This window comes from Crinia signifera, chromosome 1 (genome assembly GCF_055691185.1).
Source record: "Crinia signifera chromosome 1, ASM5569118v1, whole genome shotgun sequence".
In the NCBI taxonomy this organism is placed as follows: Eukaryota; Metazoa; Chordata; class Amphibia; order Anura; family Myobatrachidae; genus Crinia; species Crinia signifera.
The window spans coordinates 10,542,350-10,569,304 of record NC_139217.1 but is presented as its reverse complement, the minus strand read 5'-3'; the positions used below and the strand labels follow the sequence as shown (position 1 = coordinate 10,569,304).

The 26,955-nt window shown below is 46.8% G+C and overlaps 1 protein-coding gene across 2 annotated transcripts in view; it reads left to right on the top strand.

The window, feature by feature from the left end:
• Window positions 1-26,955, top strand: part of LOC146061037 (uncharacterized) — a 139,926-nt gene that overhangs the window by 108,210 nt on the left and 4,761 nt on the right. Inside the window, exons 16-19 of one of the 2 annotated variants that reach the window (XM_083174441.1) lie at window positions 9,982-10,068; window positions 18,808-18,945; window positions 19,100-19,234; window positions 19,465-19,578. In XM_083174441.1, coding sequence (XP_083030567.1) covers window positions 9,982-10,068; window positions 18,808-18,945; window positions 19,100-19,234; window positions 19,465-19,578 — 474 coding nt within the window. The remainder of the gene's footprint in view (window positions 1-9,981; window positions 10,069-18,807; window positions 18,946-19,099; window positions 19,235-19,464; window positions 19,579-26,955) is intronic. The other variant, XM_083174448.1, reaches the window with a different exon arrangement.

Sequence of the window (26,955 nt, the reverse complement as noted above, 5' to 3'; positions counted from 1 at the left end):
TATGGAGATCAGTATGTGTATGAGCTATGTTCCTCCTGCAATGCTACCTCTCTTGCGGAGGAGAGGAGTATATGGAGATCAGTATGTGTATGAGCTGCTATGTTCCTCCTGTAGTGCTTCCTATCCTGCGGAGAAGACGAGTATATGGAGATCAGTTTGTGTATGAGCTGCTATGTTTCTCCTGCAATGCTTCCTATCCTGCGGAGGAGAGGAGTATATGGAGATCAGTATGTGTATGAGCTGGTATGTTCCTCCTGCAATGCTTCCTGTCCTGCGGAGGAGAGGAGTATATGGAGATCAGTATGTGTATGAGCTGCTATATACCTCCTGTAATGCTTCCTATCCTGCGGAGTAGAGGAGTATATGGAGATCAGTATGTGTATGAGCTGCTATGTTCCTCTTGCAGTGCTTCCTATCCTGCGGAGGAGAGGAGTATATGGAGATCAGTATGTGTATGAGCTATGTTCCTCCTGCAATGCTACCTCTCTTGCGGAGGAGAGGAGTATATGGAGATCAGTATGTGTATGAGCTGCTATGTTCCTCCTGTAGTGCTTCCTATCCTGCGGAGAAGACAAGTATATGGAGATCAGTTTGTGTATGAGCTGCTATGTTCCTCCTGCAATGCTTCCTATCCTGTGGAGGAGAGGAGTAAATGGAGATCAGTATGTGTATGAGCTGCTATGTTCCCCCTGCAATGCTTCCTATCCTGCGCAGGAGAGGAGTATATGGAGATCAGTATGTGTATGAGCTATTATGTTCCTCCTATATTACTTCCTATCCTGCGGAGGAGAGAAGTATATGGAGATCAGTATGTGTATGAGCTGGTATGTTCCTCCTGCAATGCTTCCTGTCCTGCGGAGGAGAGGAGTATATGGAGATCAGTATGTGTATGAGCTGCTATGTTCCTACTGTAGTGCTTTATATCCTGCGGAGGAGAGAAGTATATGGAGATCAGTATGTGTATGAGCTGCTATGTTCCTCCTGTAGTGCTTCCTATCCTGCGGAGGAGAGGAGTATATGGAGATCAGTATGTGTATGAGCTGCTATATTCCTCCTATATTACTTCCTATCCTGTGGATTAGAGGAGTATATGGAGATCAGTATGTGTATGAGCTGCTATGTTCCTCCTACATTACTTCCTATCCTGCGGAGGAGAGGAGTATATGGAGATCAGTATGTGTATGAGCTGCTATGTTCCTCCTGTAGTGCTTCCTATCCTGCGGAGGAGAGGGGTATATGGAGATCAGTATGTGTATGAGTGCTATGTTCCTCCTGTAATGCTTTCTATCCTGCGGAGGAGAGGAGTATATGGAGATCAGTATGTGTATGAGCTGCTATGTTCCTCCTGTAGTGCTTCCTATCCTGCAGAGGAGAGGAGTATATGGAGAGCAGTATGTGTATGAGCTGCTATGTTCCTCCTGCAATGCTTCCTAACATGGGGAGGAGAGGGGTATATGGAGATCAGTATGTGTATGAACTGCTATGTTCCTCCTGCAATGCTTCCTATCCTGCGGAGGAGAGGGGTATATGGAGATCAGTATGTGTATGAGCTGCTATGTTCCTCCAGCAATGCTTCCTATCCTGCGGAGGAGAGGAGTATATGGAGATCAGTATGTGTATGAGCTGCTATGTTCCTCCTGCAATGCTTCCTGTCCTGCGGAGGAGAGGAGTATATGGAGATCAGTATGTGTATGAGCTGCTATGTACCTCCTGCAATGCTTCCTATCCTGCGGAGGAGAGGAGTATATGGAGATCAGTATGTGTATGAGCTGCTATGTACCTCCTGCAATGCTTCCTATCCTGCGGAGGAGAGGAGTATATGGAGATCAGTATGTGTATGAGCTGCTATGTTCCTCCTGCAGTGCTTCCTATCCTGCGGAGGAGAGGAGTATATGGAGATCAGTATGTGTATGAGCTATGTTCCTCCTGCAATGCTACCTCTCTTGCGGAGGAGAGGAGTATATGGAGATCAGTATGTGTATGAGCTGCTATGTTCCTCCTGTAGTGCTTCCTATCCTGCGGAGAAGACGAGTATATGGAGATCAGTTTGTGTATGAGCTGGTATGTTCCTCCTGTAGTGCTTCCTATCCTGCGGAGGAGAGGAGTATATGGAGATCAGTATGTGTATGAGCTGCTATGTTCCTTCTATATTACTTCCTATCCTGCGGAGGAGATGAGTATATGGAGATCAGTATGTGTATGAGCTGCTATGTTCCTCCTATATTACTTCCTATCCTGCGGAGGAGAGGAGTATATGTAGATCAGTATTTGTATAAGCTGCTATGTTCCTCCTGCAATGCTTCCTATCCTGCGGAGGAGAGGAGTATATGGAGATCAGTATGTGTATGATCTGCTATGTTCCCCCTGCAATGCTTCCTATCCTGTGGAGGAGAGGAGTAAATGGAGATCAGTATGTGTATGAGCTGCTATGTTCCCCCTGCAATGCTTCCTATCCTGCGCAGGAGAGGAGTATATGGAGATCAGTATGTGTATGAGCTATTATGTTCCTCCTATATTACTTCCTATCCTGCGGAGGAGAGAAGTATATGGAGATCAGTATGTGTATGAGCTATGTTCCTCCTGCAATGCTTCCTATCCTGTGGAGGAGAGGAGTATATGGAGATCAGTATGTGTATGAGCTGCTATGTTTATCCTGTAGTGCTTCCTATCCTGCGGAGGAGAGAAGTATATGGAGATCAGTATGTGTATGAGCTGCTATGTTCCTACTGTAGTGCTTTATATCCTGCGGAGGAGAGAAGTATATGGAGGTCAGTATGTGTATGAACTGCTATGTTCCTCCTGTAGTGCTTCCTCTCCTGCAGAGGAGAGGGGTATATGGAGATCAGTATGTGTATGAGCTATGTTCCTCCTGCAATGCTTCCTATCCTGTGGAGGAGAGGAGTATATGGAGATCAGTATGTGTATGAGCTGCTATGTTCCTCCTGTAGTGCTTCCTATCCTGCAGAGGAGAGAAGTATATGGAGATCAGTATGTGTATGAGCTGCTATGTTCCCCCTGCAATGCTTCCTATCCTGCGGAGGAGAGAAGTATATGGAGATCAGTATGTGTATGAGCTGCTATGTTCCTCCTGCAATGCTTCCTGTCCTGCGGAGGAGAGGAGTATATGGAGATCAGTATGTGTATGAGCTGCTATGTACCTCCTGCAATGCTTCCTATCCTGCGGAGGAGAGGAGTATATGGAGATCAGTATGTGTATGAGCTGCTATGTACCTCCTGCAATGCTTCCTATCCTGCGGAGGAGAGGAGTATATGGAGATCAGTATGTGTATGAGCTGCTATGTTCCTCCTGCAGTGCTTCCTATCCTGCGGAGGAGAGGAGTATATGGAGATCAGTATGTGTATGAGCTATGTTCCTCCTGCAATGCTACCTCTCTTGCGGAGGAGAGGAGTATATGGAGATCAGTATGTGTATGAGCTGCTATGTTCCTCCTGTAGTGCTTCCTATCCTGCGGAGAAGACGAGTATATGGAGATCAGTTTGTGTATGAGCTGCTATGTTTCTCCTGCAATGCTTCCTATCCTGCGGAGGAGAGGAGTATATGGAGATCAGTATGTGTATGAGCTGGTATGTTCCTCCTGCAATGCTTCCTGTCCTGCGGAGGAGAGGAGTATATGGAGATCAGTATGTGTATGAGCTGTTATATTCCTCCTGTAATGCTTCCTATCCTGCGGAGTAGAGGAGTATATGGAGATCAGTATGTGTATGAGCTGCTATGTTCCTCTTGCAGTGCTTCCTATCCTGCGGAGGAGAGGAGTATATGGAGATCAGTATGTGTATGAGCTATGTTCCTCCTGCAATGCTACCTCTCTTGCGGAGGAGAGGAGTATATGGAGATCAGTATGTGTATGAGCTGCTATGTTCCTCCTGTAGTGCTTCCTATCCTGCGGAGAAGACAAGTATATGGAGATCAGTTTGTGTATGAGCTGCTATGTTCCTCCTGCAATGCTTCCTATCCTGTGGAGGAGAGGAGTAAATGGAGATCAGTATGTGTATGAGCTGCTATGTTCCCCCTGCAATGCTTCCTATCCTGCGCAGGAGAGGAGTATATGGAGATCAGTATGTGTATGAGCTATTATGTTCCTCCTATATTACTTCCTATCCTGCGGAGGAGAGAAGTATATGGAGATCAGTATGTGTATGAGCTGGTATGTTCCTCCTGCAATGCTTCCTGTCCTGCGGAGGAGAGGAGTATATGGAGATCAGTATGTGTATGAGCTGCTATGTTCCTACTGTAGTGCTTTATATCCTGCGGAGGAGAGAAGTATATGGAGATCAGTATGTGTATGAGCTGCTATGTTCCTCCTGTAGTGCTTCCTATCCTGCGGAGGAGAGGAGTATATGGAGATCAGTATGTGTATGAGCTGCTATATTCCTCCTATATTACTTCCTATCCTGTGGATTAGAGGAGTATATGGAGATCAGTATGTGTATGAGCTGCTATGTTCCTCCTACATTACTTCCTATCCTGCGGAGGAGAGGAGTATATGGAGATCAGTATGTGTATGAGCTGCTATGTTCCTCCTGTAGTGCTTCCTATCCTGCGGAGGAGAGGGGTATATGGAGATCAGTATGTGTATGAGTGCTATGTTCCTCCTGTAATGCTTTCTATCCTGCGGAGGAGAGGAGGATATGGAGATCAGTATGTGTATGAGCTGCTATGTTCCTCCTGTAGTGCTTCCTATCCTGCAGAGGAGAGGAGTATATGGAGAGCAGTATGTGTATGAGCTGCTATGTTCCTCCTGCAATGCTTCCTAACATGGGGAGGAGAGGGGTATATGGAGATCAGTATGTGTATGAACTGCTATGTTCCTCCTGCAATGCTTCCTATCCTGCGGAGGAGAGGGGTATATGGAGATCAGTATGTGTATGAGCTGCTATGTTCCTCCAGCAATGCTTCCTATCCTGCGGAGGAGAGGAGTATATGGAGATCAGTATGTGTATGAGCTGCTATGTTCCTCCTGCAATGCTTCCTGTCCTGCGGAGGAGAGGAGTATATGGAGATCAGTATGTGTATGAGCTGCTATGTACCTCCTGCAATGCTTCCTATCCTGCGGAGGAGAGGAGTATATGGAGATCAGTATGTGTATGAGCTGCTATGTACCTCCTGCAATGCTTCCTATCCTGCGGAGGAGAGGAGTATATGGAGATCAGTATGTGTATGAGCTGCTATGTTCCTCCTGCAGTGCTTCCTATCCTGCGGAGGAGAGGAGTATATGGAGATCAGTATGTGTATGAGCTATGTTCCTCCTGCAATGCTACCTCTCTTGCGGAGGAGAGGAGTATATGGAGATCAGTATGTGTATGAGCTGCTATGTTCCTCCTGTAGTGCTTCCTATCCTGCGGAGAAGACGAGTATATGGAGATCAGTTTGTGTATGAGCTGGTATGTTCCTCCTGTAGTGCTTCCTATCCTGCGGAGGAGAGGAGTATATGGAGATCAGTATGTGTATGAGCTGCTATGTTCCTTCTATATTACTTCCTATCCTGCGGAGGAGATGAGTATATGGAGATCAGTATGTGTATGAGCTGCTATGTTCCTCCTATATTACTTCCTATCCTGCGGAGGAGAGGAGTATATGTAGATCAGTATTTGTATAAGCTGCTATGTTCCTCCTGCAATGCTTCCTATCCTGCGGAGGAGAGGAGTATATGGAGATCAGTATGTGTATGATCTGCTATGTTCCCCCTGCAATGCTTCCTATCCTGTGGAGGAGAGGAGTAAATGGAGATCAGTATGTGTATGAGCTGCTATGTTCCCCCTGCAATGCTTCCTATCCTGCGCAGGAGAGGAGTATATGGAGATCAGTATGTGTATGAGCTATTATGTTCCTCCTATATTACTTCCTATCCTGCGGAGGAGAGAAGTATATGGAGATCAGTATGTGTATGAGCTATGTTCCTCCTGCAATGCTTCCTATCCTGTGGAGGAGAGGAGTATATGGAGATCAGTATGTGTATGAGCTGCTATGTTTATCCTGTAGTGCTTCCTATCCTGCGGAGGAGAGAAGTATATGGAGATCAGTATGTGTATGAGCTGCTATGTTCCTACTGTAGTGCTTTATATCCTGCGGAGGAGAGAAGTATATGGAGGTCAGTATGTGTATGAACTGCTATGTTCCTCCTGTAGTGCTTCCTCTCCTGCAGAGGAGAGGGGTATATGGAGATCAGTATGTGTATGAGCTATGTTCCTCCTGCAATGCTTCCTATCCTGTGGAGGAGAGGAGTATATGGAGATCAGTATGTGTATGAGCTGCTATGTTCCTCCTGTAGTGCTTCCTATCCTGCAGAGGAGAGAAGTATATGGAGATCAGTATGTGTATGAGCTGCTATGTTCCCCCTGCAATGCTTCCTATCCTGCGCAGGAGAGGAGTATATGGAGATCAGTATGTGTATGAGCTATTATGTTCCTCCTATATTACTTCCTATCCTGCGGAGGAGAGAAGTATATGGAGATCAGTATGTGTATGAGCTATGTTCCTCCTGCAATGCTTCCTATCCTGTGGAGGAGAGGAGTATATGGAGATCAGTATGTGTATGAGCTGCTATGTTTATCCTGTAGTGCTTCCTATCCTGCGGAGGAGAGAAGTATATGGAGATCAGTATGTGTATGAGCTGCTATGTTCCTACTGTAGTGCTTTATATCCTGCGGAGGAGAGAAGTATATGGAGGTCAGTATGTGTATGAGCTGCTATGTTCCTCCTGTAGTGCTTCCTCTCCTGCAGAGGAGAGGGGTATATGGAGATCAGTATGTGTATGAGCTATGTTCCTCCTGCAATGCTTCCTATCCTGTGGAGGAGAGGAGTATATGGAGATCAGTATGTGTATGAGCTGCTATGTTCCTCCTGTAGTGCTTCCTATCCTGCAGAGGAGAGAAGTATATGGAGATCAGTATGTGTATGAGCTGCTATGTTCCTCCTGTAGTGCTTCCTATCCTGCGGAGGAGAGGAGTATATGGAGATCAGTATGTGTATGAGCTGCTATGTTCCTCCTATATTACTTCCTATCCTGCGGAGGAGAGAAGTATATGGAGATCAGTATGTGTATGAGCTGCTATGTTCCTCCTGTTGTGCTTTCTATCCTGCGGAGGAGAGAAGTATATGGAGATCAGTATGTGTATGAGCTGCGATGTTCCTCCTGTAGTGCTTCCTATCCTGCGGAGGAGAGGAGTATATGGAGATCAGTATGTGTATGAGCTGCTATGTTCCTCCTATATTACTTCCTATCCTGCGGAGGAGAGGAGTATATGGGGATCAGTATGTGTATGAGCTGCTATATTCCTCCTATATTACTTCCTATCCTGCGGATTAGAGGGGTATATGGAGATCAGTATGTGTATGAGCTGCTATGTTCCTCCTATATTACTTCCTATCCTGCGGAGGAGAGGAGTATATGGAGATCAGTATGTGTATGAGCTGCTATGTTCCTCCTGTAGTGCTTCCTAACCTGCGGAGGTGAGGGGTATATGGAGATCAGTATGTGTATGAGCTATGTTCCTCCTGCAATGCTTCCTATCCTGTGGAGGAGAGGAGTATATGGAGATCAGTATGTGTATGAGCTGCTATGTTCCTCCTGTAGTGCTTCCTAGCCTGCGGAGGAGAGGAGTATATGAAGATCAGTATGTGTATGAGCTGCTATGTTCCTCCTGTAATGCTTCCTATCCTGCGGAGGAGAGGAGTATATGAAGATCAGTATGTGTATGAGCTGCTATGTTCCTCCTATATTACTTTCTATCCTGCGGAGGAGAGAAGTATATGGAGATCAGTATGTGTATGAGCTGCTATGTTCCTCCTATATTACTTCCTATCCTGTGGAGGAGAGGAGTATGTGGAGATCAGTATGTGTATGAGCTGCTATGTTCCTCCTGTAGTGCTTCCTTTCCTGCGGAGGAGAGGAGTATATGGAGATCAGTATGTGTATGAGCTGCTATGTTCCTCCTGTAATGCTTCCTATCCTGCGGAGGAGAGAAGTATATGGAGATCAGTATGTGTATGAGCTGCTATGTTCCTCCTATATTACTTCCTATCCTGTGGAGGAGAGGAGTATGTGGAGATCAGTATGTGTTTGAGCTGCTATGTTCCTCCTGTAGTGCTTCCTTTCCTGCGGAGGAGGGGAGTATATGGAGATCAGTATGTGTATGAGCTGCTATGTTCCTCCTGTAATGCTTCCTATCCTGCGGAGGAGAGGAGTATATGGAGATCAGTATGTGTATGAGCTGCTATGTTCCTCCTATAGTGCTTCCTATCCTGCGGAGGAGAGGGGTATATGGAGATCAGTATGTGTATGAGCTGCTATGTTCCTCCTATATTACTTCCTATCCTGCAGAGGAGAGGAGTATATGGAGATCAGTATGTGTATGAGCTGCTATGTTCCTCCTGTAATGCTTCCTATCCTGCGGAGGAGAGGAGTATATGGAGATCAGTATGTGTATGAGCTGCTATGTTCCTTCTGTAATACTTCCTATCCTGTGGAGGAGAGAAGTATATGGAGATCAGAATGTGTATGAGCTGCTATGTTCCTCCTATATTACTTCCTATCCAGCGGAGGAGAGGGGTATATGTAGATCAGTATGTGTATGAGCTGCTGTGTTCCTCCTGCAGTGCTTCCTACCCAGCGGAGGAGAGGAGTATATGGAGATCAGTATGTGTATGAGCTGCTATGTTCCTCCTGTAGTGCTTCCTATCCTGCGGAGGAGAGGGGTATATGAAGATCAGTATGTGTATGAGCTGCTATGTTCCTCCTATATTACTTCCTATCCTGCGGAGGAGAGGAGTATATGGAGATTAGTATGTGTATGAGCTGCTATGTTCCTCCTGTAGTACTTCCTATCCTGCGGAGGAGAGGAGTATACGGAGATCAGTATGTGTATGAGCTGTTATGTTCCTCCTATATTACTTCCTATCCTGCGGAGGAGAGGAGTATATGGAGATCAGTATGTGTATGAGCTGCTATGTTCCTCCTGTAATGCTTCCTATCCTGCGTAGGAGAGCAGTATATGGAGATCAGTATGTGTATGAGCTGCTATGTTCCTCCTGTAGTGCTTCCTATCCTGCGGAGGAGAGGGGTATATGAAGATCAGTATGTGTATGAGCTGCTATGTTCCTCCTATATTACTTCCTATCCTGCGGAGGAGAGGAGTATATGGAGATTAGTATGTGTATGAGCTGCTATGTTCCTCCTGCAATGCTTCCTATCCTGCGGAGGAGAGAAGTATATGGAGATCAGTATGTGTATGAGTTGCTATGTTCCTCCTTTATTGCTTACTATCCTGCGGAGGAGAGGGGTATATGGAGATCAGTATGTGTATGAGCTGCTATGTTCCTCCTATATTGCTTCCTATCCTGCGGAGGAGAGGCGTATATGGAGATCAGTATGTGTATGAGCTGTTATGTTCCTCCTGCAATGCTTCCTATCCTGCGGAGGAGAGGAGTATATGGAGATCAGTATGTGTATGAGTTGCTATGTTCCTCCTGTATTGCTTCCTATCCTGCGGAGGAGAGGAGTATATGGAGATCAGTATGTGTATGAGCTGCTATGTTCCTCCTATATTGCTTTCTATCCTGCGGAGGAGAGGCGTATATGGCTTAGAGTGGTTAGTGCATTGCATACAATTACTCAGCAGGACAATGATTGGAAACGCTGAACATATATTAATATCATAGACAAATCATAAGGGTTAATAAAGTGAAAGCGCCCGCCCACAGCTGGTATGGCCAGTGCATGCTTCGCAGGGATTTCATAGTCAGGGAATCTCCGGAGAAGGGCCTAGATGTGATAAACAAGGGGCAGCAGGGGGTCAGTATGTCTGCAGCACCGGAGTGGGTGAAAGGATGCATTGCCCCCTCCCTGGCCATGCCCGCTGGAGGCAAACACTGATGTAATGAGACTGATCTATGGACGGCTTTGGCTGCAGACATGGGGGTAACATGAAACTACCAAGATGACAAATGTTTCTTTGTTTCAGGCCTCATCGAAGAAGACTTGGATACGGGAGAAAATAAAGTGTCTTGAACTGTTCAGTGAGAAACGCGAGAAGAAACTGCAGGCATTGGTAACCGAATACTCCAGCAGATTGCTCTATGATGAGTGCACGCAATACGGAATACCGTTTTCTGTATCATCCATTGGGGACGCTGGAAGGCAGGTTTACATTGGGTATAGATTGGCGATTGGGGGAGCCAGCACTTTATTATACGATGGCGCTCTCTGCTTAGCGTGCACTATGGCTTTGCCAATGTCAGGCAGATATGAAATCGAAATGTGATGGTCAGGTGATTCTCTTTTTGGGCCAGCATTAGATTGATGGATCTTGCAGGCTACAGGTGGTAAGTCCACGTTTATGACCTCCGCAGCTCCTCCTCCTCCTTGTTGAGTGGCTTATTTGAGTCCATCCTTTCGGTCCTTTTGGGCACTGTCCAGGTTTCAGGGGAAAGCCATGGGTGCTTCCACCTCTGCACCTTGAGGTTCCAGAGGCCATGGACTATCTTCAGGTTCAGACTACGATTTCAAATTGGTTGGGGTCTCCTCTGTTTCTGCATCAGTTGGTTCGTCTCTCACCTTGGGCAAGGATATCTCTGCTGTGGTGGGTGCGGGAGGATCATCTCCTGGTGGGTGGTTCCTTTGGCATGTGGGATTGGGTTCGTCTGCACGGTTGGGCAGCAGTGACCACAGATTATCAATTCCAGGGTCGCCGGTCTCACCAAGAATCTCTTTTGCCACCAAACATTCTCGAGCTTTGAGCAATATTCTGAGTGTTGGGTCAGATTTCCTATCTACTCCACGGTCACGCAGTTCAGGTCCAGTCGGCAAATGCCAACAAACAAGGCGGAACCCACAGCCGTGCGGCAATGAGGCAGGTGGTTCTCATCCTTCAAGAAAGGTATGTACTGGTAATTTCAGCTGTCTTTATCCCAGGAGTCGACAAAGGGGAGCAGAGTTTCTCAGTTGCCAGGATTTCTATCCAGGGGAATGGGCTCTGCATCCTCAGGTGTTTTTAGCAGTCTTGCCAGCATGAATCTCATGGTGTCCAAGCACAATGTAAAGCTTCCTATTTATGTCTCAAGTGTCTGACCCGGGTAAAACAAATACTTTTTTTTACCTCTAAAGTGTCTCTCCTGACTCTCACTGTGCTCCAGGTCTGGATATACAGATTCCCCCACAGTCTATCCAGTGATTACCTGATGCTGCGGCTGTGCGGCATATCCCGCAGTCTCCCCAGTGATCACCTGATGCTGCAGCTGTGCGGCATATCCCGCAGTCTCCCCAGTGATCACCTGATGCTGCAGCTGTGCGGCATATCCCGCAGTCTCCCCAGTGATCACCTGATGCTGCAGCTGTGCGGCATATCCTGCAGTCTCCCCTGTGATCACCTGATGCTGCGGCATAACCCGCAGTCTCCCCTGTGATCACCTGTTGCTGCAGCTGTGCGGCATATCCCGCAGTCTCCCCTGTGATCACCTGATGCTGCGGCTGTGCGGCATAACCCGCAGTCTCCCCTGTGATCACCTGATGCTGCAGATGTGCGGCATATTCCGCAGTCTCCCCAGTGATCACCTGATGCTGCAGCTGTGCGGCATATCCCGCAGTCTCCCCAGTGATCACCTGATGCTGCAGCTGTGCGGCATATTCCGCAGTCTCCCCAGTGATCACCTGATGCTGCAGCTGTGCGGCATATCCCGCAGTCTCCCCAGTGATCACCTGAGGCTGCAGCTGTGCGGCATATCCCGCAGTCTCCCCAGTGATCACTTGATGCTGCAGCTGTGCGGCATATCCTGCAGTCTCCCCAGTGATAACCTGATGATGCAGCTGTGCGGCATATCCCGCAGTCTCCCCAGTGATCCCCTGATGCTGCTGCTGTGCGGCATATCCTGCAGTCTCCCCAGTGATCACCTGATGCTGCAGAATATCCTGCAGTCTTGCCTAATGCTATTCCCCAGCTCACTGCATCTGTCCTCATTACTGCTTTTGTTATAAGTCTCAGTCATGCGGCAAACAAATACACTTTCGCTCCACAGACAACATGGGTGCAGCCATGTTTGCCAGTATCACACGGACTTTCCCAGCCAATCCACCGCAGATTCCTCCTGCTACCTGCAGGTATAATAATACTCCTGCACTCTTTGCTTCAATTGTCAAACCTCCAGTTGGATGTTCCTGTCCCCCAGTATTACCAGCTCCAGCACAGCCTGACTTCTAGTAGTGCTACTACATGCACTCCTGCTGCTCCCAGGCAGCTTCCACTCCTGCTGCCCCCGGGCGGCCTCCACTCTTGCTGCTCCCCGGCGGCCTCCACTCCTGCTGCTCCCGGGACAGCCTCCACTCCTGCTGCTCCCGGGACAGCCTCCACTCCTGCTGCTCCCGGGACAGCCTCCACTCCTGCTGCTCCCGGGACAGCCTCCACTCCTGCTGCTCCCGGGACAGCCTCCACTCCTGCTGCTCCCAGGCGGCCTCCACTACTGCTGCTCCCGGGTGGCCTCCACTCCTGCTGCTCCCGGGCGTTTACAGCTCCTGTCTACACTACAGTGACTACCCAAACCTCTTCTGGCTCACTATCGGTTCTCCATTGTTGTCTGCAACCTCTACACTTCATCTACTCCTGCTGCTCCCGGGCAGCCTCCACTCCTGCTGCTCCCGGGCGGCCTCCACTCATGCTGCTCCCGGGCGGCCTCCACTCCTGCTGCTCCCGGGCGGCCTCCACTCCTGCTGCTCCCGGGCGGCCTCCACTCCTGCTGCTCCCGGGCGGCATTCCACTCCTGCTGCTCCCGGGCGGCCTCCACTCCTGCTGCTCCCGGGCGGCCTCCACTACTGCTGCTCCCGGGTGGCCTCCACTCCTGCTGCTCCCGGGCGGTTACAGCTCCTGTCTACACTACAGTGACTACCCAAACCTCTACTGGCTCACTATCGGTTCTCCATTGTTGTCTGCAACCTCTACACTTCATCTACTCCTGCTGCTCCCGGGCAGCTTGCACTCCTGCTGCTCCCGGGCAGCTTGCACTCCTGCTGCTCCCGGGCAGCTTGCACTCCTGCTGCTCCCGGGCGGCCTCCACTCCTGCTGCTCCCGGGCGGCCTCCACTCCTGCTGCTCCCGGGCGGTTACAGCTCCTGTCTACACTACAGTGACTACCCAAACCTCTACTGGCTCACTATCGGTTCTCCATTATTGTCTGCAACCTCTACACTTCATCTACTCCTGCTGCTCCTGGGCAGCTTGCACTCTTGCTGCTCCCGGGCGGCCTCCACTCCTGCTGCTCCCGGGCGGCCTCCACTCCTGCTGCTCCCGGGCGGCCTCCACTACTGCTGCTCCCGGGTGGCCTCCACTCCTGCTGCTCCCGGGCGGTTACAGCTCCTGTCTACACTACAGTGACTACCCAAACCTCTACTGGCTCACTATCGGTTCTCCATTGTTGTCTGCAACCTCTACACTTCATCTACTCCTGCTGCTCCCGGGCAGCTTGCACTCCTGCTGCTCCCGGGCAGCTTGCACTCCTGCTGCTCCCGGGCAGCTTGCACTCCTGCTGCTCCCGGGCAGCTTGGACTCCTTCTGTTCCCGGGCAGCTTGCAATCCTGCTGCTCCCGGGCAGCTTGCTCTCCTGCTTCTCCCGGGCAGCTTGCTCTCCTGCTGCTCCCGGGCATCCAGGGCCGGAGCTACCACTAGGCAGCATTAGGCAGCTGCCTAGGGCGCTGGCCGCTGGAGGGCGCCACTTATTTATCAGTTAACAACTTAACCTACATACAATAGGTGCGCGCCAGTGGTGTCCAGGTGTGCACCATTGGCGCAGCACCTCTAGTGCCCACCCCCCGCCACAAACCTTGTCCCCGTCCCCCCCCGTCCTCGCCATCACCTTTGGTCTGGCGATCCCCTGCCGCCCGCCCCGCTAGCCGCCCGTCCCGCTAGCCGCCTGTCACTCATATTACAGTGACGTCGGCAGCAGGCTCGGGGATGGTCGGCGCGGCTCGGGGGGACTCGGGAGCGCTCAGGCACCCGAGTCCTTCCGAGCCGCTGCAATCATCCCCCAGCCTGCAGCCGACGTCACTGCTGAAAGTGACAGGCGCCGGCAAAGGCAAGGGGGACAGCGCAGCGGCGGCATAGAAGCTCCGGCGTACTAACGCTGGAGCAGAGGTGAGGGGAGAAGCCTGCAAATTCCTGTGGTGGGTTTTGCTGGGGCAGGACAAACCTGCCCTGGTAGGTTTGTCCTGCCCCAGCAAAACTCACCACTCAATGGGGTTAACTGCCTGGGGGAGTGGGTTAAAATCTGTGTGTGTGCGCGCGCCCTCACGGAATAAATAAATAATTGGGGGGGGGGCGGCTGGCAGAGGTTTTGCCTAGGGTGCCATGGACCCTAGCACCGGCCCTGCGGGCAGCTTGCACTCCTGTCTACACTACAGTGACTACCCAAAACTCTACTGGCTCACTACTAGTTCTCCATTGTTGTCTGCAACCTCTACACTTCATCTACTGCTGCTGCTCATCTACCCGGTACCATTAAGCTTCCACCAGACACCTCTCAGAAAGACATCATCTATACAGCCACCATTGGTGATCAATCATCGACCAACTGTTATCATCGGTGTTCTCTCCGGTGCCTGTGCCTGTGTAATGGTAATCTGGTGAACTTCTACTTCTTTCCTGCAGTCACTGACAATATCCAATCGATAGTTCGCATCGTATCATGCTAATGAACATTTCCTCTTCAAGTATTGTTGTCTCCAATATTCTATCTATGGTTCACATCGCATCATGGCAATGAACATTCATTTGTCCGTATCACCGTTCTAACATCGATACCACTGTCCTTCAAACATCCATTTTACTCATACATGTCAGTACTGCTACTACTATGTCTGAACTGCTACCATCGATGTTCTATCATCTATGCATCATCTCCACCACTGTTTATGGAGTCATATTGTGTTTGTGACTGTACCTGTGTGGAGAAATATACAGTATATACTCATTGAAAGTAATTCACGCCTTTGGGGCCCTCCTTCATGTGTTAGTGGATGGCTAAGCCTCAACCCTCAGGCTTGACATCAAGGACACTGGATCGTGGAACCATGGTGGTGGACAGTCTGACCACCCTTTGGCCTTTCCAGTTGGTGTATCTTTTTGATCCGTTTCATCTCTTGCCTCGTCTACTAAAGAGGGTGATAGGAGAAGCAGCGGCGACCATACTCATAGCTTCAGACTGACCTCACAGGTCGTGGTATGTCGATCTTCTGTCGCTCCTCTTTGACGACCCTTGGCCGCTACCTCTGAGACTGGGCCTGCTTCAGCGAGGCCTATATCACTTTCCAGACACATGGCGACTGCTTTTGACTACGTTGGCTGTTGAGAGAGCACTCCTCCGCAGGCAGGGCATCCCCTCAGTAATGACTCCTACTATGCTGAAAGCCCATAAGTCTGTGACTTCTAAGCATTACCATCAGATATGAAAATCGTATGTTGATTGGTGTGAACAAAAGCATTATCCAACATCATCTTCTTTTTAGTTGGCCTGATCTTTCTTCAGGTGGGACTGGATGCTGATTTACAACTTGGCTAGTTAAAGGTGCAGGTCTCTGCCCTTTCCATATTTTCTTTCAATGCAGGGTGCGTTGCTGCCCCAGGTTCAGACATTGCTTCAGGGGGCTTTGCGTCTTCAACCGCAGTTCATTGCTCCTACGGCATTTTGAGATTATAATCTTGTTTTGAGATTCTTGCAATCCTGTCGGTCAATTGGAGTCCACAGATTTGAAGTTTTTGTTCTTGAAGACTGTTATGCTTTAGCCTTGGCTTCTGCTAGGAGAATCTTGGAGTTGAGAGCTCACTCCTGTAAATTGCTATGTACAGTACCTTGTTTTTCACATGGACAAAGCGGAACTGTGTACATGTGGAAGTTTTTTGCCAAAGGTCGTTTCATCCTTCCATATAAATCAATATATTGTGGTACCGGTCCTTAAAGATGATTCTCCCAAGCGCTAGATCTTTGGATGTGGTCTGTGCTCCAAGGATTTATGTTCAGACTGCAGTTTTTCATAAGGCAGATTCATTGTTTGTTCTTTTTGACGCACACAAGATTTATTGGCTAAATAGACTATAGCCCGTTGGATGCGGATGGTCATTACCCAGGTGTATGCTGCTGCTTTGCAGTCTTGTCCTTCCTCTGTTTCTGCTAATTCCACGCCTTCTGTAAGATCTTCTTGGGTGGCTTCCCGGGGGGTTTACGTTTTGCAACTATGATGGACCTCTAGTTGGTCTAGCCGGTCTACATCCGTTCATTTGAATAAGTTTGATCCCTTTGCATCTTTAGAAGGGCAATTTGGTTGAGATGTTGTGCATGGAACACAGAGCTCTATTGACCGGGATGGGAGCTTTGCGACGTCCCCTTTGGATGATGAAAAAACAGGATTTGGGTTCTTGCTGGTAAATCCCTTTCTCTGATTCCATAGGGGACGCTGGCCGCCCATCCTGCGCTGTTTAGTTTATGTTTTTCTGCTGTAGTTTAAGTTTCATGACAGCTGTTGCAGCATCTTTGCCATACTGTATGTTCTGTGTGTTTGTGTGGTTTTGTTTGGTCTGGATTCTATCCTCCTCTACAGTTGGCTTCACCGTCTCTGCTCGTGCAGTTTTGTACCTGGTGAAGGGAAGGGGTCTAGAGGGGGAGGAGCCTGCAACACATTACAAATGATCAAAGCTGGGGGGTGTTCACTGCGCTATAATGTGAAATTAAGCAGCTCAATAATTTGGCATAGATAAATAATAGTGAAAAATGAGAGCTAAGGTATATGACTTTAAGGGAGAAGTAAAGATGAAAGAAAGCGCAGTTTAGAAAGATAAAAAAGTACTTGTAGGGGAAAATAAGGTTAATAATGCTTACACTCCTTTTTTTTAAGAGATTGATTAAAAAGTCCCGGGTAACGTGCTAACTCTGTCCCTACCTCTATTGAGACACTGCAGGCGGTGTGGGGAGCTGGCGGCGACTGATGTAGAAAAGCCTCTTCTTCTCCCCCTCCGTCTCCCTGCAGTGCTGCGGCACGTGTGTGCGCTCGTAGATGGAATCTTCACTCGGCGGCTGCGGGTGAAAAACATCCCACGCTGACAGTATAAAAGAACATCGTAACTGTACAAATACCACCACCTTTCTAGAACAAAGCCAAACTATGATAAATAACTTCATGAATAGAGGGTACAAAGAAAACATTCTACGAGAGCAATTACTGACTGTTTCAAACATCGAACGAAAAGATACACTAAAATACAAGACTCGCTCAACAGACAACAAAAAACAAGAACTATCTTTTGTCACTTCGTTTAACAGCAACCATAGAACATGTGAAAAAAAAATCTGCAATTAGATGATGATCTAAAACTTCATCTTACTGAAAGGCCACGAATAATTTACAAAAGAGCACGAAACCTTAAACAATAATTAGTAGCCAGTTTCACAAACCCAATAGAGAACAGAGAAGAGAGAAGATTGAAGGATTCCATTCTTGCTTGAAATGCGAAGGATGCAAAAATGAAGGAAGATCCTCAACTAAACCAAATACTTCTTCAAATACTAACAAAAATAAATATAAAATAAGAGACTTCATTTCGTGCGAATCTGAAGGGGTAATCTACCTACTCCAATGTCCATGCGGACATCAATATGTAGGCCAGACAAAAAGACAACTCAATAAGGCTTTCTGAGCACATTTATAACCTATAAAAGTGGCCTCACCACCCATAGCGCCTCAAATCATTTTTTAACCTGCCACGAAAAAACCCCGAAAGGTTTATCCTTTATTGGAATCCAAAAAGTAAAACAACATTGGAGAGGTGGAGATTTCATAATTCAAAGTGGATTTTCGACCTACAAACTCTCCACCCAAGAGACATGAACATAGATTTTGAGTTAAATGCATTTCTAGAAACGGAACCATTCTTGAATAATTACATTAATGAGTACAATTCCTTTCTTCCTCTTTTTCATTCTTTCCTACTCCTAATTTCCCTAGAAAGCACCTGTTTATGATATTGTATATTTTGCAACCAATATAAAAATATTTGAATAAATATTTTCTTTTATTTTTTTTGAGCAATATTTTTTTATTGCACGGCCCCTTTTTTCTCTCCAGAAGACTGCTTTAACAAAAGCACACACTGGTTTTAACATTTGGTTCCCACCATTCTAGGTGACCACTTCCGTTTTTACAAATAAAGATTTTGTCCTATAAAAAGACAGAAAGTAAAGCAGGCATTTATCTTGAAAAAGTGCGCCTAGACTCACGAAACACGTTGATCAGCTCCTTTCGCCCGTGGATACGTGCTGGACCCCCTGCACTAACACCCGGAGGAAGCCGCAGAGTGAAGATTCCATCTATGAGCGCACACACGCGCTGCAGCACTGCAGGGAGACGGAGCGGGAGAAGAAGCAGCTTTTCTATATCAGACGCCGCCAGCTCCCCACACTGCCCGCAGTGTCTCAATAGAGGTAGGGACAGAGCTAGCACGTTACCCTGGACTTTTTAACTCTTAAAGAGTGTAAGCAGTATTAACCTTTTTTTCCCCTACAGGTGCTTTTTTATCTTTCTAAACTGCGCTTTCTTTCATCTTTACTTCTCCCTTATACCTAGTTATATACCTTAGTTTTCATTTTTCACTATTACACATTGCAAGTTATATAAAGTGCCGACTCCCCTAATCACCAGTGTATACTCGATGTAAACCTGCCTTTCAGCGTCCCCTATGGAATTAGAGAAAGGGCTTTAACTGTAAGTACCAAAATTCTGTTTTTGTATGACCGAGAATCCTTTTCTCTGTCCATCAGAGCTCAAATGTACCGGAGAAGATAAGGCGTAAATTGGAGAAAAGACAATTTCAGAATCAGAAGCAATTGATAAAGCTAAAAGAGGCGATGGCAATGGTGGAGGACACTGAGCCATCACCTGACAGAAGCAGGGATGAGGTGAGTCAGAGGACAACCGTGGCGCCACCTGCTGGCTGAATGTGTGAGAAGAGGCTTCCTAGGGGACCACGGTGTGCTGACTAGATTGTTCATCCATTACACTGAAATGCTAATGCCAGGTGGTGCTCTAGAGCTGATATTCCTCTTTCCTCAGGGAGAAGGGCCAAGCAAGAAGAGGGTGGAACTAAAGTCTCAGGGTGACGGATTGGAGATGGGGTTAGAGGAAGAGGAGGAACAGAGTCCACCCACAAGGAAAATTAAGAAGAAATCTGCCCCTGAAGACTCACCGGTAACAGAACGCAATAAAATTAAGAAACGTGAAGTGTGACAGCAGGGGGATGAGGACTGCGCAGAGATGGGTCAAGGGCAGTCCTTGATGATGTCCACGTCATTTAATGAGTGCCTTAGATCTTGGAGGCTCCTGGATTAGAAGCTTAAATAGATGTATGCAATTAAATGTGCAATACGTAATAATCTTTTTCTATGACATATCCCAGAATCTCTTTCTCTGTACAATAGGCCTCAGAGGTGACATCGGATCAGGGTTTGGAGAAGAAGGACCAGATGGAGAGAAAGGAGAGGAGATTACCGGATAAGGACAGTGCAACCTCTTCTGATGGAGGCACAAATGAGGTGAGTCAGACCACCTGCTGGCTGAATGTGTGAGGGAGCCCATTAGGGGTATAAAGTGCAATGAATGCTAATCTGTCCTATCTGACGGACATTGTACGTGGCTCACATTTTGGTCACAGCGCTGGGTGGGTTTAGGCTCCTGACACTGCTGTTTCTGAGGGGGAGGAATTGTCCATGAGGAAGAGTGAGGCTGGTGAGCGCTTTGGTCTTCTTGGTGGGAAAAGCCTTTCGGGCAGCCCTACTGCACTCTGGACAGCCATTTCTAAGTGCCATACCAAGTTGCCTCTGGGCATTGTAGATCCAGGTCAGCACTGTGGCAGTTTGGAATTGGGATAGTTACTATCTAAGATGGTCTAGTCCATCTGTCCTGGCTAAACAGGTCAGCTTTTTAAGAGTCAGCTGCCCGCCTGCTTCCCGCACAGGGTGCATGCAGATCAAAGACACCATAAAGGTGTCTCTGATCTGCAAGCGCTGGAGAAATCTCTCGATGGTCGCCGACCATTGTAATATATGTTGGTTTGTTCCCTTTGTCACGCCTATTCTCCCTTTTTTCATAACTTTTTTAAGTCGTGATATTCAATTCTTGCCCATCAAATGTTTGGTGATAAATTTCACACCTTCTAATAGTTTTCTAAACTTGGTAATTTTCTCATCATTTTCTTCACCTGGTTGTCGGGGGGTGATGAAAGTGAAATTTAAAAAATAATGTTTATTTTTTTAAAATGAATGTCTTACTTAGATTAAGCGAGAGCTGCCTAAGCCAGAGCATACTTAAGAGGCTTACATTTTTGGGGTTGCAGAGTTAATGACTGCAGAGGTAATGACTGCTAGTTGTTCAAAAGTTAGTATCAGTTTTATAGGTAGCCTATACAGTAGGTGAGCATATGGGTGTGAGCTTAGGAGAGAGGTATATAGGCAGGTCCTGACAGAGAGTACTTCCTCTTGCAGAAGTTCTTTCAGCAACTCCAGACCAGCCTTAGGTAAGTACTGTCTGTATCCCCTCAACGCCCATTAATTTGCTGTGCAGATTCACGCACCACCGCCTTGCACAATGTCCCGTCCCCACCGTTCTGGTTCCCCCCTCCATTGTTTTGTGGATGGCTGGGTATGAGGTCACATGGCCACCCATGGCTGCTCTTTTGAGGCCCAGCCCCCCTCCCTGGCTTACAAGGCGGACGTAGTCGGGGGCCCCTCCCAGGCCACATCCAGGCCTGAGAACAGTACTCTCAGGTTGGCCCTGCGGCAGCCCTCTCCCTCCTGGTTTCCCGCGCCCCACAGACCCCAGTGGGTCCGGAGGCTTGGTGGGTCACTGCTGTTGGCGCCATTGCGGTGCCGCCGGCTCCCCTTCAGTGTCCCCAGGTGTCAGCGATAGGACTGGCACCAACACCTCTGCCTAACGTTGCCCTGTGGGTTTAGGTCCAGGCTGGTTGAAGAGTTGCCCCCACCCTGCCGATTTTAGCACCACGGGCATTGTGCAGGGTCTGGGGGTCTACAACTGCAGAACATGGGTTCAAGGGCCATTGCCGAGCCTGGTTCGGGTAGGACCAGGCGCCTACTGCAGCCCCGGCAGGGGTGTTTCAACTGGTATCTGCCCAATTTGCGGTTTCGTACACGTTCGCAGGTCCGGGCTATGGCCAAGGCAAGTGTATAGGAAAAAAGATGGGATCAACCTCCACCAGCGCTAGATAAAAAGAGAAACAACTTCCCTTGTTGTGTATATCAATTCCTCTTTGTAGGACACCGGCAATACACAGATTCTCTTCAGCTCACATTCAGGTGTACATGTGGAGAGAATATATAATCCACATAGTGTATACCGGTATTTTTAATAACACAACATATGAGTACATCAAATACAGACAAAAATGACAAGTAAAATCAAATGCATGCACACAATAAAATCCAAAAAGCAAGTGCAGATGGACAGGATAAATGCAGGGAATTACCAGCTATAGTGTGAACCATACGAATATAGTTCAAATTGCGTATGTATAGTCACCAGGTGGCCCGGGTACCATCAGGATCCAAACACCGCAAAAGGTAAGGCGTCCTTCACAATCCGTCCAGTCTCCTTCGCTTGGCCGCCGACGCGTTTCAAACCCTGTCTGGGTCCTTTTTCAAGGCGTAATCAGTGTGCATTATCAAAGTCTTTTTATACCATTTCTATTGGTCCCACGACGTCACGCGCCGCCGCTGTGCCGTCCGGCACTTCCGGGTATGTCGCGTCATTCACGTGATGACGCGCACGTTCCATGCGTCATCACGTTATCCCACGATGGTGCTATGGGCATTTTGGAAGCTCCGTAGCGTGACCTCATATGGGTCACGTGATCGGAGGAATACGCCACTGTCCAAGTCCATAGAAAAAAGAGCAGGCCGGCTCCACACGGAGTCACCTGACCTACAGGCGGATGGTCTCAATAGGCTGATTCCAGGACACTTCCGCCCTTACCTCGTCCCTATACATAACATCATGACCTTAAAGGGAAATGGAAATATAATATAAATGAATATATAAATATGATTAAAAGCACGCATCATATTGCTAAAATCCATAAAAAGGTAGAAAAAAGGAAATAGTTGGAAATTTAAAGAAACCATTTTAACTCAAAGTCAGAGTTGATACCGTGAGGTTTTAAAGTATTAAAATTGTAGATCATCTGCATTTCTAGTTTGGCTAATTGTACATCCATGTCTCTCCTACGGCAGTGTCCCTCTACATATTTAATACCTAAAAACATTTTAATCTGTGAGGGGGAACTGCCATGATGTATTTTGAAATGCTGTGATAATGAGTGGGTCTCCACCCCCTTTTTTATATTTCTAATATGTTCACTTAGTCTTATTTTCAGGGGGCGAGAAGTTCTGCCTATATAGAATAGATTACATGTACAGCCCACCAAGTAAACTACGTTTTTCACATTACATGTAATAAACTCCTTGATCTGATGTTCTATCCCATTAATGAGGACTCTCTCTACCTTTCTCTCTCCTTTAATATTAATACAGGCACTGCAGGTCCCACACCTGTGGAACCCCTTTGTTCTTATTACCCTTCTCCCTGTGTTGGAGGGATGCATGCTTCTGGTTAGATGGTTCCCCAGATTTGCGGCCCTTCTGTAAATAAAGGAGGGTTTGGCAGGTAGGTCCATCCCTATAATTGGGTCTTTTCTCAATAGATTCCAATTTTTTCTAATAGAGGATTCCAATTTTTATGTTGACAACTATAGTCAGTTATAAAGGCATATTGTTTTGAATCACCTTGTGCCAGTTGTTTTTTATCCTGCAGAAGTACATTCCGGTCTATCAAGTCCACTTTTTCTCTATCCCTTTCTATATTGGCCGCACTATATCCACTTTCTTTAAATTTAGCCACCATAGCAAGGGATTGTTCTTTGTACATAGCATCCTCAGTACAATTTATCTTGATCCTTTTAAGCTGTCCCTGAGGTATGCAGTCTAACCAATTCTTATGGTGGCAACTGTCTATACTAATATAACTCTGAGAGTCGGTGGGTTTAGTGAATGTTTTTGTTTTTAATCGGCCTTCTTCCACATAAATTGTTAGATCCAAAAAATTTACTGTCACCTCACTAATAGAAAACGTGAACTCAATATTCAAATTATTAGAGTTAAGATATGTACAGAAATGATCCAATGCGGCATGTCCTCCCCTCCATAAAAACAGCACATCATCTATGTACCGGGTCCAGGACACCAGGCTCGCCCCAAATGGATTATTATTCCATATAAAGTCACGCTCCCAACCGCCCATGAAAAGGTTGGCGTAACTTGGGGCGAACCTGGTGCCCATAGCCGTCCCGACCCGCTGTACATAGAAATCTCCTTTAAACATAAAATAGTTGTTGTTTAAAATAAAAGTGACGGTTTGTATTAAAAACTCCTGGAGATTGCTGTCTAAAGTGCTGCTGCATAAAGTGCTTTTTATGGCTTCAATCCCATGCTGGTGATTAATAATAGTGTACAAAGACTTAACGTCCGCTGTAACTAGAATGTGTCCTTCTTCCCACTCCAAATGTGGTATCTTTTGTAGTAGGTCTTTGGTATCACGTAGATGGGAAGGATTGTTAAGGACCAGCGGTTGGAGATAGTAGTCGATAAACTCCGATATGTTGGAAGTTACCGACTCTATCCCGGCCACTATGGGGCGCCCTGGAGGTGCCAAGGGGTCCTTGTGCACTTTGGGCAAGACATAGATGACCGGGATTACAGGCTCCGCAATCCATAAAAATTTAAGTTCCTTGTCCGTTATGGTCCCATTTTGATGGTACATATCTAATAATATTTTTAAGTTATCCATAATTTTTTTTGTAGGATCGGACCTTAATTTTTGATATGTTTCTTTATCACCTAATTGTCTGAGGATTTCGTTTTCATACCAGGGAGTGTCCATTATAACTATTCCCCCGCCTTTGTCGGCGGGTTTTATAGTAATCTCTCTATTATCTTTTAAGTTTTTCAGAGCATTACGTTCTCTGAAAGTGAGATTAGATTTTTTGTTGTTTTTTAGATCCATTTTCTTAACATCTTCCTGTACTAACTGGCTGAAAGATTCCACCCAGTTACCTTTGATATGGGCTGGGAAGAATATAGATTTGGGTTTAAAAGGGGTACCACCTTGTATAGCCTCACTATTATCCAACTCAGTGGATTTGAAAAAAATTTTTAGACATATTTTTCTCACAAATTTGTTGATGTCAACAAATGTGTTAAATTTGTTGAGGGTGGCCGAAGGGGCATATTTGAGCCCTTTTTGAAGTACACTTAATTCTTCTGGAGTTAATACATGTTGGCTTATATTGAAAATTTTGACTTGTTGTCTTGCTGTTATGTCCCCATTATTTATAGATTTTTTTGTGATTTTATTGGGTATCTTGGGCCTCTTTTTCCTTTTGTTCTTTTTCTTTTTGCCGCCCCTGGTACCCCTGGAGGTGCGTTTTTTTATTGTTGTTTGGGACGGTGGCCCTGACGTTTCCCTAAAAAATAATGGCGTTCTTCCTCTTCCTGTCTTAGGGGTTTATATCTATTATTGGTGTATCTATCCTCTCTATAGTTCCACTCATTTTGGTCTACTTCATGGTACCTCTCTTCTATCTGGTTCGCATTTAAATGCGAGGGTTTCTTGTTTCTATAGTTTCTAGTCATCCTTTTGCTAAAATCATCCATTTCCCTGAAATGATCATAACTGTCATATTTTCTAGGGTTATTTCTCTGCTGTTTAACATATATTGGTGGGGTTCTTCTTTCCCTTCCAAAATGTACCTTTTGTTGTTGCTTCTCTCTTTTATTATATCTGTCAGGGGATCTAGGATATACATGATCCCTATTCCTCTCTTTTCTCCATTGTTGTTTGTACCCCTCTATTTGTCTCTTTGGGGTTTTTTCTTTTGGCCTCGGGGTATTAAGGGGGCAGGTAGTGTCATGTTCTATATCAGATGTAGATGTTTCCCCCTCCTCATCGTAATTATCATCTTGCGATCCCTTTTTGTCTCTGATGAATTTGCGCATCTTTTTATCTAATATGATTTTTTCATTCTTTTTCAGACTATTCTCTATTCTTGCCTCCAAGGTTTTAAACTCGGGCATATTTTCAAAAGGAACAAGTAGATCTTTATACTTTTTGATGTCTTTATCTAATGCATTTAACTCTATCCTTCGCTCTTCTACAATTAACTCCATCAACTGGAAAGAGCAACTTCTTGTTATTTTTATCCACTTATCTCTAAATTTCTCAGAAGCGGAGCTAAAAGATGCCTCTTTTTTGATTTTTAGACCTTTGGGTATAAGTTGGTGGGCAATGTATTGCTCCATTGTTACTGTTTCCCACCATACTTTGTTTTCTTTTAGGAGGACTTGTTCTAATTTTTTCATCACTCCCTCTAGACTTTCGTCTAGGAGTTCTATATGTTCCCCTCCATCCCCAAAAAGTTTCTCAAACATAGAGCGTCTGTGGTCTTTATGTTTAAACATGTTTGCTGCACTTACACAATGCACTCTATAGAGAAAAACAGATCTAGATAATATTAAGAAAAGAGTAGATGTGTCGGGTGCGCACCAGCTGCAGGGGTGATTATATCCCTAGGGTGTTTCTCTGACACCCAGAAAGACAAGTGTATAGGAAAAAAGATGGGATCAACCTCCACCAGCGCTAGATAAAAAGAGAAACAACTTCCCTTGTTGTGTATATCAATTCCTCTTTGTAGGACACCGGCAATACACAGATTCTCTTCAGCTCACATTCAGGTGTACATGTGGAGAGAATATATAATCCACATAGTGTATACCGGTATTTTTAATAACACAACATATGAGTACATCAAATACAGACAAAAATGACAAGTAAAATCAAATGCATGCACACAATAAAATCCAAAAAGCAAGTGCAGATGGACAGGATAAATGCAGGGAATTACCAGCTATAGTGTGAACCATACGAATATAGTTCAAATTGCGTATGTATAGTCACCAGGTGGCCCGGGTACCATCAGGATCCAAACACCGCAAAAGGTAAGGCGTCCTTCACAATCCGTCCAGTCTCCTTCGCTTGGCCGCCGACGCGTTTCAAACCCTGTCTGGGTCCTTTTTCAAGGCGTAATCAGTGTGCATTATCAAAGTCTTTTTATACCATTTCTATTGGTCCCACGACGTCACGCGCCGCCGCTGTGCCGTCCGGCACTTCCGGGTATGTCGCGGCGGTCGCGTCATTCACGTGATGACGCGCACGTTCCATGCGTCATCACGTTATCCCACGATGGTGCTATGGGCATTTTGGAAGCTCCGTAGCGTGACCTCATATGGGTCACGTGATCGGAGGAATACGCCACTGTCCAAGTCCATAGAAAAAAGAGCAGGCCGGCTCCACACGGAGTCACCTGACCTACAGGCGGATGGTCTCAATAGGCTGATTCCAGGACACTTCCGCCCTTACCTCGTCCCTATACATAACATCATGACCTTAAAGGGAAATGGAAATATAATATAAATGAATATGAAGGCAATTGGTACCACCCCAGCATTTCGGCCTGGCTCATACCTCCCTGCAGCAGACGTTCCCTGTCTCCATGACCTCATTGTTGGCCCCGTTGCTTGCTACCTGTTTTCCCTTGTCCCATGGGCCCCAGACCACTTGGTCCTTTAATGCCCACATAGTGTGCCTGAGTCACCGGCATTTTCGGGTTAACCCTTTGGCGGCCATGCGGCGCCTTGGCAGCAGCACAATTGTTGGCAGCAGCCTTTCGGGACTGTGCAGCCTGCATTTAATGCCTACCCCCCCCCCCCCTCCCTGTGGCTGCCGCCATATATCATGTCGGCTGGCGGTGGTGCCACTCCTGCTCCAGTCGATTGCGGTGCAGCCTC